This window comes from Sminthopsis crassicaudata, chromosome X, assembly GCF_048593235.1.
Source record: "Sminthopsis crassicaudata isolate SCR6 chromosome X, ASM4859323v1, whole genome shotgun sequence".
Taxonomy (NCBI): Eukaryota; Metazoa; Chordata; class Mammalia; order Dasyuromorphia; family Dasyuridae; genus Sminthopsis; species Sminthopsis crassicaudata.
The window spans coordinates 72,692,032-72,704,111 of record NC_133623.1 but is presented as its reverse complement, the minus strand read 5'-3'; the positions used below and the strand labels follow the sequence as shown (position 1 = coordinate 72,704,111).

The following is a 12,080-nucleotide window of genomic DNA, read 5'->3' as shown; positions in this document are numbered from 1 at the left end:
ACTTTCAGTAAGAAAAACAATTTTATTTTATTTTTTTTTCTTCATGCCCTGAGCTGAAAATTGGGATTAGAAAGGAGGAAAACAGTTTGGGAAACAACTCTAAATCCTCCAGAAATGCTGCTGACTAATGGTCCAACCCAACTTAATATATCATCTATGGGCCTGAAAGGGGGTGCACCAAGGTTCCGAGAGAGACGGGGGGGATCGGATCAGCTTTGAATCCCTTTCCCAGCAACCCAGGCACTGACGGTGTGGGCCTGGTGCCCTGACCTCTTGAGATGGTCTCCTCCTGTCTGGCAGGGTCCCAAGGTACATTTAAAAAGCAGGCCACCCTCTACCACAGCAAACTAGGACAGAGAGAACAGGAGGAGCCTAGGTTTAGGAGTTAAGCCAAGGGTGCTGGAGGCACTGAGCAGCAGTGGCCCGCCTTTCAGGGAGATACTCCATCATAGGCAGTAGGAAGTCTGTGAACTGTGTTGCTTGCTCCAGTGACCACTCATATTTCTCCATGAGGACTTCATACAGACCCCAGTGCTTGAGATTCTTAATGTGACGGAGCTCACCTAGGACAGCAGAAGTCAGTTAGCTTGGTTGGACGTTGGCTGCGGGGGCGGGGCCCGCAGCTAGATGGTGGAATGGGTAGAGCACGGCCCTGGAGTCAGAAGGACCCGAGTTCAAATATGACCTCAGATACTTAACACTTCCTAGCTGGGTGACCCTGGCCAAGTCATTTAACCCAAATTGCCTTGCAAACGAGGAAAAAAAGGAAGTTGGTTACTTCTATCCTCCTCCCACACAGGTCATCTTGGCTCCAATTGTCCCCACTGTCCTGCCAGGACTCCCATACTCCTTGACTCATTCTCCCATTCCTTCCTGCCTTCGTCTTTCCATCCTACTTGTTCTTGAAGAGGTGGTTCTGGTGCCAGTCCCTGAGGCCAGTGCTCGGCAGCAGAGTTGGGATTTAGTACATACAGGCCTACCTCTAATGGGAGCTCCCCCGCGGACCACTGGCCACCTAGAATCCTTGGCTAACAGCTGGCTAAGATGGAAATTCCCAGCCTTCAGCACTAGGTGGGTAACAAGCTAGACTCTGCCTCTAACTGTAACCGACTTCAAGGCTGCTGGTCCACCCGGTTTCTCATCCATTCCCAGAGGCCCTCAGAGCCAGCCTACTTAGTACCTCGCCTAGTGAAGTATTCCCGTGAATATCGGCCAGAGAGGGCAAAGGCCGGAGGGATGTCTCCCAGGAGTTCCACAATGTGAGCGATGTGATCTGGGGAGGAGGCAAGAGTGAGTGCTCTTTCCCTCTCACCTCCCTTTTTCTTGTCCCCCAGGGGTAGTAGAGTCCCATGTTCCTCTCTGTAGATGTTACCCACCTTCATCTCGAGTATAGGTTTCTCCAGAGTGTGGCTCAAACAGATAGTCTCCTGTGGCCAATTCAAAAGCCTGGGGGGAGGGGAGGAAGGGGGGATAAAAAGAGAGTGGAGTGAGTTGACTCTAGGCCCAAAGGAAGGGGAGCCATATGTGTGGGTCCTACCATGCAGGCAGTGCTCCAGATATCAGCAGATGGGCCATATTCCGCTCCGATGAGCACCTCTATTGCCCGGTACTGTCTGGTCTGGATGTCCTCAGTAAAGTGTTTGTGCTGTGGGAATAAGGGAGAGAGGTCACTGGAGACGGGACCTGTTTCTGGTCGACCTCAAGTCTGAGGAACAGAAGAATCGGGCTAGTTGGTATCGACCTCGATCGTCCTGACCTCTGAAATGCTTGGGACCTTGCACCCCTACCCGCCCTCCAGCGCCTACCTTCCCTCCTGAGGCCCTGAGAGTGCTCGTGACCTTGGGCCACAGTGGTTTCTTTGGGGCGGAAGGGGCACCCCCTCCTCTCCCCACACGTAGGGGCCCTAACCTTTTCTGTCATAAGTCCCTTCTCAGAATAGTTTTAATGACTCACCAAGGTTACAAAGGAGGTGAGTTCTATTGAAGTAGTTATAAAAATCCTTGAGAAAACCACAACTCATCCCAGACTCTGACTGGAAGTCAGCAGGGATGAGCGGATTCAGGTGCTAGGCCTCCCGCCTCCCACTGGCCACCACTCAGGAGCCCTGGCGTTCTCGGCGTTAGCTTGGCCAGGATCATTGGAAGGCCCCAAATTGCTCCCAGACAGGACCCCTGACTCCCACATCAGGGCTGTTCACTAAGAAACGGTGGGACAGGAGTATTTGTCATATGGGTCAGGGACTCGAGGCCATGCCTCTCAATGGAATCAATTGAGGGAATGAGAGAAATGCTGATTAGCCACCAATGATTTGGGGAGATCCAGAGTTCCCCCCTTTTTTCTAAGGTCCGAATTGTAAAAGTTCCGTCTCGGGCCATCGCCGATAATGACATTGGAGGAACTTTCTTGTTCAGACCCACCCAAGTGGGGGAACCATTGTGTTCTGCTCCAACGGGGCATAAATCCTTTGACTAGATCATCCAAGCTAGGATTTACTTAGGAAGAGGGCAAAGTTCAAGTCCAGCCCCTCATTGGGAAATTCATTCTCTCATTAATTGTTAACCACGTCCTTCCGAACATTCTTCTTCCAAAAGAAGACATCAGCCCTGAGCTCACGGCCAGGATGGTCTAGGAGATGGCCACATGATCATCCTTTTTGTTGATAAACATGCTGTCCTTATTAATAAAATTATTACATTTCCCAGTAAAAAGTAAGACGAGGTGAGAGACCAAGACTACTCTAGAAACCTGTGCACGCGCACGGCCCATTTCGTGTCTGTCTACAGCACTGGTGGTGCCGCCTGACCCAAACCTAGCAGCCGAAGCGGCCCGTGGGGACCTCAGGAGGGTGAAGGGGCTGCCTCCCTGCTGCCCCCCATCACCGTACCACCCAGCAAGCGTTGCCGAGATCGGCGATTTTGATCTTGATCTTGTCTGCATTCTGTGGTTCCAGAGGGTTAACCAGGAAGTCCGAGGCGTTGAGGGTTCCTGAGTTGGGGGAAGGAAAGAAGAGGGAGCTATACGGCTGGCTCCAGCCTGGGGGTGCTTCCCAGCCAATCCGGCCATGTGCCCCCCTACGTACTGTTGAGGGATAGAAGTCCCTCCTTCTCCTGACGGTTTGAGAAGCCCGAGAGGGTGGAGCCCGAAGTAGGGGAGAAGAGGGACCCTGAAAATCCAGAAGTCTGTGAGTCGGGGCTCAAGCCTCGGTTGCCCGTCCGTTGTCCCCAAGGGGGCGAGGAAGAGGCCGGGGAGGCTCCTTCACCGCCCCACGCGTGGCAGCCTGAAGAGGAGGTCAGACTCTGGGGACTGCAGGCCAGGCTGCTCCCCAAAGCTTCGGCAACGGTGGTCCCTTTGCTTTCGCCCAGCTGTGAGTTGGTGACTGTGGGAGACAAAGGCCAGGTGTGATGGGGCGTAGGGAAGATGGCCCTGTCTCTCCCTCCACAGCAAAGAAAGCCCCACTCACATGTGGCCCCTACAGCTTCATCGGAGTCTATGTCAGGAGGCTGGGGGGGTGGAGCCAGCAGGGCTTTCAGGCCCCCCTCCCCGTCCAGGTCTTCCAGGCGCTGAAGGTCCCGAAGGCGCTCCTCCAGAAGCTGCTTCTGCCTCTTCTGCTTGCGTCTCAACTTCTTCTTCTTGTTCTTAGACAGCTTTCCATTCTAAGGAAAGAGAAGCCAACATGGATGAAGGATGAGGAAGGAGGGAGGAGAAGAACTCATCCTCCCACGGGTCACATGTTCCTTCCCCCCCCATTAACAGTTTCCAACCAAGGGACCCCCGATTGGCTCGTTCACCTTTGAGGTCACAAGTCCGGTCCAAAGATCCTAGGAGAGTTTTCAGTCCCTATCTCCCCCCTTCCCCCATTTCCAGCATGGAAATAACAATAATAACCAACACTGATATGGTGCCAGACACTGGGCTAAGTGTTATAATGATTATCTTATTTGATCCCTATGACAACTGTGAGACACAGAGCTACCCCGCTTTTACATTTGGGCAATTTGAGGCCCGGGGGCTTGCCCAGGATCACACGGCTAGTAAATGTCTGAGGCTGGATTTGAATTCAGGGCTTCCTGATTTGAGGCCCAGAACTCTGCACACTGCTGCCCCCTCGTCACTCTAAGGTAAGGGAGTTAGACTAGATTGTCTCTAAGATCCCTATGCAGGCTAATTCTAGGCTCCTGTGAATTGGTCAATAAATTCCCAAAGTCTCGCTCCTTCATGATTCAGCTCTACCACTCGGACCAAACCCCCCCTTTCTGGCCCTCGATTTCCTTCTTGGTAATGAAGGGGTGGAGGAGGGTTGGAGTCTGCAAGATCTTCCGAGATGATTGGTACACGTGTACCCTGGCACAAGCACTGCCCATTTCACAAACATTTGATTTTAGAATTGCAATGGCTGCTCTGGTCCATGGTGTCCTGGAACGCCAAGGTTGGTTCCCCAACATATCTTAAGGGCTAGCTATTAATTTTATCCGAAGGTCACTCCGGGTGACACTCAGAAGGGACCTGGCCTGGGAATCCAAGATCAAGCTATTCACAAACAGATGACTGTAAATTGGGGACCCTGAGGGCAGGCCGGGTCAGCAGCGAAGTCCTCCAGGGGACTCTTCCAGGAAACAGAAGGGGTGCTCAGTAAAGACTGGTTGCACAAATGATGCTCCAAAAAAATTCTTCAAAGTTGACTTTGAGGGGCAGCTAGGTGGCGCTGCAGTGGATAGAGCACCAGCCCTGAACCAGGAGGACCTGAGTTCAAATTTGACACTTCACACTTCCTAGCTGTGTGACTCTGGGCAAGTCACTTAACCCCAATTACCTCAGGGGGAAAAAAAGTTGACTTTGCGAAACTTGAAAAGTAACTTAAAAATCCAACCAAGCCAAAGCAAAGTCCACTTTTTCTCCAAGTTCTCCGAGAATATAAGGCACATTTATTAACTAGATTTATTCAACAAGGCTTCAATCGGTGCCACTCCCACCCACAGCCCACGTTCCTCTCAGGACGAGGTGGCAGAAAGGACACTACCCCCAAGCCTTGGTTCCCTGCACCATTACTATGTCCCATGGGAGGACACAAACTTTGGAGTCAACTCAAAGGCACGGGACAGGCACCAGGACACCAATTTACCGGGATCTGCTGAGGCGCAGAGCTCACTGGGAGTAGCAGACACAACGGGCGTGGAGGGGAGACAGAAAGAGAGAAGGTTAATGCAGATGAAAGTCTTAGATCCCAGGGCCAGGAACTGGGGGCTAAGAGAGCTGAGGCTGAGAAGGTACCTCCCCACCCCCACCTCCCCAGGTCAAGTGGTACCAGTGTTGCCAGAGATAGGGGGGGCCCCCGACTGCTGCCACAGCGTGGCCTCTGCTGCCAGTCTTCGGATGTAGACCTCACCCACGCACAGAAGAATGTTCTCTGGCTTGATGTCAGTGTGGATGATTTTACATTTGGTGTGGAGGTAATCCAGGCCCTGAAGTACCTAGTGGTGGAACCATCAGTGATCCACTGGATTTCCCCAAGGTTCTCTTCACCCCCACTCCCTCCAGGGAAGTCATAGACTCACAGATTCGTGGCAGGAAGAGATCTTAAGAGGTTATTTGGCCTCAACCTTTCATTTTACAAATGAATAACCTTAGGCTATCCTACCCATCACATTATCAACATTTGAGCTTATTAAGAACTAAAAGATAATAACAGAATGTGATTCGGAGTTCTGAGGACAAGACTCAAGGGATATAGAGAGAGAGAGTTCGAGATAGATCAGATAGAAATAGGGTAGATCAAGTAAATTAGACAGATTAGATAGTTGGATTAGAGAAATACATTAGAGATAGAATAGATAGAAATAGATTGGATAGGGAAAGAGATAAAACAGATCGGAAAGATAGATAAATGAGATGTTAGGCGAATGATGAGATCTCAAACTATACAAGTCAGAAATTGTTAAAAAAAATTTAAATAAGGGGCAGCTAGGTGATGCTGCAGTGGGTAGAGTCAGGAGGACTTTCAATACACACTAGCTGTGTGACCCTGGGCAAGTCACTTCACCTCAATTACTTCATTAAAAAAAAAAATTGATAGTAGTTTAAAAAAAAAAATTAGAGAATTGGTCAACAGAACAGAGAAGCCAGAAGGAGAAAGAAGTCCAGGAGAGTAAGCCTAAATTCAATATAGAAAGTCCATAATACAGGACAAAACCCCAGAGGACTAGGGTGGTGAAGCAACAGACTTCAGCGAGAATTCCTACTTTGGTCTGTGCTGGCTGTTCTATTGCTCTTGGAAGCCTGGGATGGCGTGAGACAGAGTGGTTCTCCGGGCTATCTGAGAGATGGGAACCTGGAGCACACCTGATTGTACACTCACGCACAAACTGGGAATCCATCTGTAAGCAATTAGCCAAGTGGGCTCTGTCGGAGTAGCTGCCTGAAGGCGTGAGGGACGTTTCTGCCTTTCTTTGGGTTTGAAGCACTGGGAACAGTGCCTAGCAAACTGTTGAGCTGCCCAGGCTTGCTCCCAGAAGCCCCCTGCCCTTTGTAAGTGCCCCTAGCCCGCCCCCCCCCCCCAGTTCCAAGGCCAGCTCTACCTGCCGGACGATGTTCTTCACGCAGGAGAGGGGCAGGCCCTGGTAGTTGGATTTGATGATCCATTTGAGGAGCTGGTGGCCCAGAACCTCCAATACCATGCACACATCTGGCCGGGGGAGGGAGTGAAGGTACTGGAACGGAACAGTAGCTGGATGGGCGCTCCCTCCTCGTGCTGGGACCCCCCCCCCGGGGGGGCGCTGAGGGGATTGGGGAAGAGACGGCTCCCGAGATAGCTTTCCAGACGGGCCCGAGCTTTTCCAAACCCAAGGACATCCTTGGCTGCCTTCTTGGCACTGCCCGCTCCCCCTAGAGTTTCATTTTTTAAACCGGGCCGTGCTGTGACTGCAGACCTTACTATTCACCTTCTCCAGTGCCGCCCCCCCCCAATACCACCCAAACCTCCAAGGATACGGACGCCGTTGATCCCTGAGATTTTGAAGTCATCGATGAGCTGCACCACAGTCTCTCTTTTGGGGTCACTGGGATCGCTATCCCGGACCTGGAGGCGTGTGGGTACTGGTCAGTGGGGATTGGGCTGGGGGGGGCAAGGCCTTGGGGCCCTCCAGGAATTGGTTCCTGAGTTCTCCCTCCCCTGGGGTTCCTTTGGTCTGCAGCCCTTGCACCCAGTGGGATGTGGGGGGTGGGGCAGGCAGAAGGGAGGGTCGGATAGGGAGGCCGGGAAGGGAGACAGTCCTCACACATTTCAGCAGTTTGATCTCATCAAGAGCAGTCTCGGTGTAGTGGACAGCGCTCTTGACCACCTTCAGAGCCACAAACCGTTTCCGCCTGCAAGAGACCCCCCAGCACTGTCAGCCAGCGGCCTCCCCATCCAAGGGCGGGAGGGGGACCCCCTCCCGGACACCGGCCAGCCGGGCTGGGGGAGAGTAGGGGGGGCAGCCACTCACTGGATGTCCCAGCAGAGCCACACGGTGGAGAAGTGGCCCCACCCCAGCTTCCGAACCACGTGGTATCGTCCATTGAACAGGTCTCCGATCTTCACGGGGTAGTAACCACCTGGGGGGAAGGCGACTTCGTGGCTGACCCCGGGCCCTCCGCCCCTCCCGGGCTCGCTGCGCGTCCCCACCGTGGGGGCCACGGGCCGGCCTCCCCGCAGCCCCCCCCGGCTCTCTCCTCCCGCCGCGGCCAGGGGAACGCGAAGGACCCAGATGCTATCACTCTGGCCTCCCGCCTCCGGCCCACCCCTCCCCGGGAGGGCAGTCGCCTGGCTCTCTCTGCCTTCGCGCTGGGAGGCCCCCGCGCCCCCCCCCCATCCAAAGGGGGAGGCCGGTTGGCTTTGGCGGCTCGCTATTACCCCTGCAGTAATCGGTGGGGTCTTCCTGTTCCTCATCATCAGAGCCCAGGAGGCCCTCCAGAACCATGGGGGGGAGCAGCCGGCCGGCTCTCACGTCCAGCTCAGCGGACTCGTGGCCACATGCAAGATGTGAGCTTGTGGGTAGGGGTGGAGAGGGAAGGGCCTCGGGTTACCCTCCGGCCTTCTGGGCCTCCCCCAGTCCTCCCTCCCACCTCCTGTTCACTCCCACCAGATTCTCCCTTCCCCCACACTCCCCTCCCCCTCCCCCACCCCCAACCCATTCTTCAGGGCCGCTCAGCCCTGCCCCGGCCAGGAGGAGCCCAGCAAGGGGTCCATTTGTGGCTCTGGGCCCCGCGGGTTCGAGGCACCCCCTACCTGTCGCTGCTGCTGCTGCTTGAGCTCATCTCCGTTTCACCACTAGCCTACCCACTGTACCCCAAGTTAGGGGCTGCCAGGAAAATGTAGAAGGCCCGGAGAGCCCGGCCGCTCTGCCCTCAGTCACTTGGCCTAGCTCTTTGGAGGTAGGGAGTGGGGATGGGGCTGACGTCAATTTCCTCTTTTGGAATTTTTTTGGGAGGAGGGAGACCTTATCTCTACTATGGAGAGAGCGGATTGAGAGAGTGGCATTTATAGCTGGGGTGATTTCACTCGGCCGGCCAGGGAAAAGGTTATAAATAGATTCTCAGCTGCTTTTAGGGAAGGGAAAGGTATGTCAGTGGAAAGGTCCCCTCCCCCTACCACCCAAAAAAGTCCACTCCACACACTCGCTGAGGGTCCTGGTCCTTTAACTCTTAAAGGCACACGTTACCTAAACGGAGCCGTCCCCAGAGCTGGCTTGGCCAACGTGGGCCACCTGAAGGGAGTGCACTACATGTTCTAGGTCTAAACTCTACAACGCGGAGATCTCACTGTGGGGGTCCGCGGGTGGGCTCCCTCTGCCTGTCTCCGGCTCCCGACTGAAAAGGACTCCTCAGTTCCTCAGTCTGGTTCAACTTCTTGGGGTCTTGCCCCCAAAGTCTAGGAGGAAATAAAGGCCAGCCCTGGGCCTGCCACGCCCCCCCACTCCTCCCATTGGAGTGCCTCAGAACTCTCAGACCCGCCCCCCCCCCCAGTCCGCTCTCGGGGGCCGGGTCCATACCTCAGTCCTTCCAGGCCGAGCCGCCCCCTACTCTATCCCCCATCCCCACGGGCTCTGAGCCGCCTGCGCAACGGCACCCCCTCCTCCTGGACCCCTCGGGCTTCCCTCCCGGAGATGGCGACTCCCTCCTAGGGGTCCGGCTCGCAGCGGGCGCGGGCCCACTTACTTGGGATGCTCGTGCAGGTTCCTCGGGGTGGCAGAGGGGGCGGCGGAGGTGGCAGCGGAGGAGCCAGTGGCGGCGGGCAGCGGAGCGCAGAGAGGAGCTGCTGCTGCTGCTGCTGCTGCTGTTACTGCTGCTGCTGCTGCTGCTGCTGGCGCATCTGCTGTGTCCGCTCGGGCTGCCTGAGCCGGCCCCCTTGTGATTGCGGGGCGCTACCCCCAGCGTCGCCCGTCCCGCCCCCTTCCTTCCCCTGCTGCTGCTTCTTGCTCTTCTGGCCTGAGTTGGGCGGGTTAGGCTCTATGGGAGGCGGGGATGACTGTGGGCGGGGCGGGGCAGGACTGGTTGGCAGAGGGCCCGGGGGAGCCCAAGTGTCCGCCGTCCACTCAGAGTCGGGCCACCGGGGGCACATACTAAGCGCTCGGCCGGGGGCACATTCCCTGCGCTCGGGCCGGGGGCACACAGCCCGCTTTCGGCCGGAGGGCACATACCCCGTGGTGGGCGGGGGCTCATTCCCTGTGCTTGGGCCGGGGGCACATACCCCGCGCTCGCTTGGGGGCACACAGCGCGCGCTCCACCGTGGGCACACCCCCCGTTCTGGGCCGGGGGCTCATTCCCCGCGGGCACACACCCCGCGCTCTGTTGGGGGCACATTCCCCGCACTCGGCCGGGGGCACACAGCCCGCTTTCGGCCGGAGGGCACATACCCCGTGGTGGGCGGGGGCTCATTCCCTGTGCTTGGGCCGGGGGCACATACCCCGCGCTCGCTTGGGGGCACACAGCGCGCGCTCCACCGTGGGCACACCCCCCGTTCTGGGCCGGGGGCTCATTCCCCGCGGGCACACACCCCGCGCTCTGTTGGGGGCACATTCCCCGCACTCGGCCGGGGGCACACAGCCCGCTTTCGGCCGGAGGGCACATACCCCGTGGTGGGCGGGGGCTCATTCCCTGTGCTTGGGCCGGGGGCTCATTCCCCGCGGGCACACACCCCGCGCTCTGTTGGGGGCACATTCCCCGCTCTGGGCCGCGGCCCGGCTCCCAGTTCCCCACCCCGCCAGGCTGGCCCGCTCCAGTCCCCTCCGATCTCGGCCCCGGGCCGCTCGGACGTGAGGTGGCGTCACCCCTCTCCATGGTCATAGCTGCTGCCACGTCCAGCCGATCCGGGCCCGTCTACACTTGCGCGAGCGTGCAGGCGCGCGGACACCGTCGCCTGGTTCTAGCCAATGTGCTGCCGGACAGTGTGGACGGCTGCGAGAGAGAAGTGAGCAAGTGCTCGGGGTCGAGCTACGCTGGCCTCCAAAGAGAGCCGTTGTTGGCCCGCTTCCCCACCCTCGGGGGTCGCGAGCCCCGGGGGCCATCCTTTTAGGCCCTCTCTCCCTTCCCACATCCCACCCTGCGCACTGCCTTCATGGGTTGGTTTTGCGAAACGCCCCATGGGAGCTTCCTCACTTTTGCCCGGACACTAGATTTCGTCCCCAACTCCGGCTCTCCCAGCCCTCAGTTTACCCGTGCAAAAAAAAAAAAAAAAATGACCGGTTTGGACCAATAACCGGCCAATACTCTCCCCCTCCCAGCTCTGTCTTTTTGCCCCGGGCCTTCCCTCGGGCACAGCCTCAGAAAAGCTGGCTGGCTTCTCGCAGTCCCTCACACTCTAGGGCCGGAGGCCGCCCGCTCGGTGCACCACCGTGGGCCCCGACAACATCTGCCTCTGCCTTCTCGTCTTCCTGGCCTTCGGAAGGTGCACTGAGTGTGTCCTACTCGGTCTAACGCGGCCCCCATTCCCGGGCCACCTTCCCCTCCACGCTCCTGGGACATGCTTTCTTCTAAGCCTGACCCTCCCCCCTCACGCCCGGGCTCACCCGGTGGGGATTTGGTAAATAGTCAATAAACATTTATTAAGCGCCTGCTGCATACCAGGCACCCCGCCACATGCTGAGGCAAAAGATGGTCTTCGAACAACTCACAATGTAATGGGAGGAGAGGAGGAGGAGGAAGAGGGGCCAAACAAATCTACAGGAAACAGGGCCTGCGCAGAATCAGTGGGGATACTGAGCCCCGGAGCCAAGGGGCGGGAGGCTTCTCACAGGAGCTGGTTCTTAAAACTGACTCTCACAAAAGAAGGGGGGGGGGGAGGTCATTACCTACCTCTGCCCAAGAGGCAGAGCGTTCCAGGCCGGGGGCAGGAACAGGCAGAGGCCGGGGTCAATGGGCCGCAGAGTGCACAGGGTGGGGGGCCCGAGTGGGCTGTGTTCGATCCCAGAGGCGATAAGGGACCCGAGGAATTGGAGGGGACTGGGGGGGGGACTGGGGGGGGAGGCTTCAGGGGAGAGAGAGTGAATTCTGCTTTGGACACAGATGTGTGGAGGGCAATTAATTGGAGACCAGGGATGGAAGGACGAGCTGAGGGTCAGGGTGGGATGCGGAGATTTGAGCATCACCAGGAGAGTGATGATGGCATCTCTGGGAGCAGGTGAACTCTGCCCAGTAGCATGGAGGAGGAGAGGGCCGGGCAGAGCCCTGGGGGCGCCTGGGGTACATCTGGGGAGGAGCCAACGAGGAGGCCAAGAAGGAGCCGTTAGAGAGGGAGGAGGGCAAGCAAGGGACAAGGAGAAGGCAAAGGAGAGGGAGAGAGAGAGTGAGTGTGTGTGTGTGTGTGTGTGTTGGTGTGCGCGCGCGCTCGTGCGTGTGTACACGTGTGTGCGCATGCGTGTGATTGCCCCTACACTCAATTCCCGCATTCTGTTCCTAGCCCCAGCTAGTGCTCGAAGTTGAGGTTTTCTTCTGCCTCAGCCCCTCTCCACTCTCACCCCCTTAAGGATGCCCATGGGCACCTCCAGGGAGCCCGCCCGCCTTGCCCCCACAGCCCCCCCCCCACAGATGCCAAACGAGGTTATTAGAAC

General features: G+C 57.1%; 1 protein-coding gene across 3 annotated transcripts; it reads right to left on the bottom strand.

The window, feature by feature from the left end:
* Positions 1-2: 2 nt before the first annotated feature.
* SRPK3 (SRSF protein kinase 3) lies at positions 3-9,456 on the bottom strand. Of its 3 annotated transcripts, none has more exons than XM_074278682.1 (16): positions 9,190-9,456; positions 8,694-8,902; positions 7,886-8,019; positions 7,479-7,587; positions 7,272-7,359; positions 6,985-7,072; positions 6,573-6,679; positions 5,303-5,468; positions 5,120-5,145; positions 3,461-3,653; positions 3,080-3,376; positions 2,885-2,985; positions 1,538-1,645; positions 1,377-1,446; positions 1,181-1,273; positions 3-563 (listed from the first exon to the last, which is right to left on the bottom strand). In XM_074278682.1, exons 3-16 carry the CDS (start codon positions 7,950-7,952, stop codon positions 379-381), a joined length of 1,698 nt encoding a protein of 565 aa, XP_074134783.1. In that variant the 5' UTR covers positions 7,953-8,019; positions 8,694-8,902; positions 9,190-9,456; the 3' UTR covers positions 3-378. The 3 variants fall into 3 exon arrangements, with proteins under 3 accessions (XP_074134783.1, XP_074134782.1, XP_074134781.1); XM_074278681.1 differs by having other exon boundaries at positions 8,795-8,902; XM_074278680.1 differs by having other exon boundaries at positions 8,261-8,902; positions 9,190-9,354.
* Between the last annotated feature and the right edge of the window lie 2,624 nt (positions 9,457-12,080).

Coding starts and splice junctions, on each gene's coding strand:
- SRPK3 (XM_074278680.1), bottom strand. CDS start 8,289: ATGAGCTCAAGCAGCAGCAGCAGCGACAG. Junction 5,146..5,302: donor CCCTATCTCTGGCAACACTG/GTACCACTTGAC, acceptor TGCTACTCCCAG/TGAGCTCTGCGCCTCAGCAG. Junction 3,377..3,460: donor TGAAGCTGTAGGGGCCACAT/GTGAGTGGGGCT, acceptor TGTCTCCCACAG/TCACCAACTCACAGCTGGGC.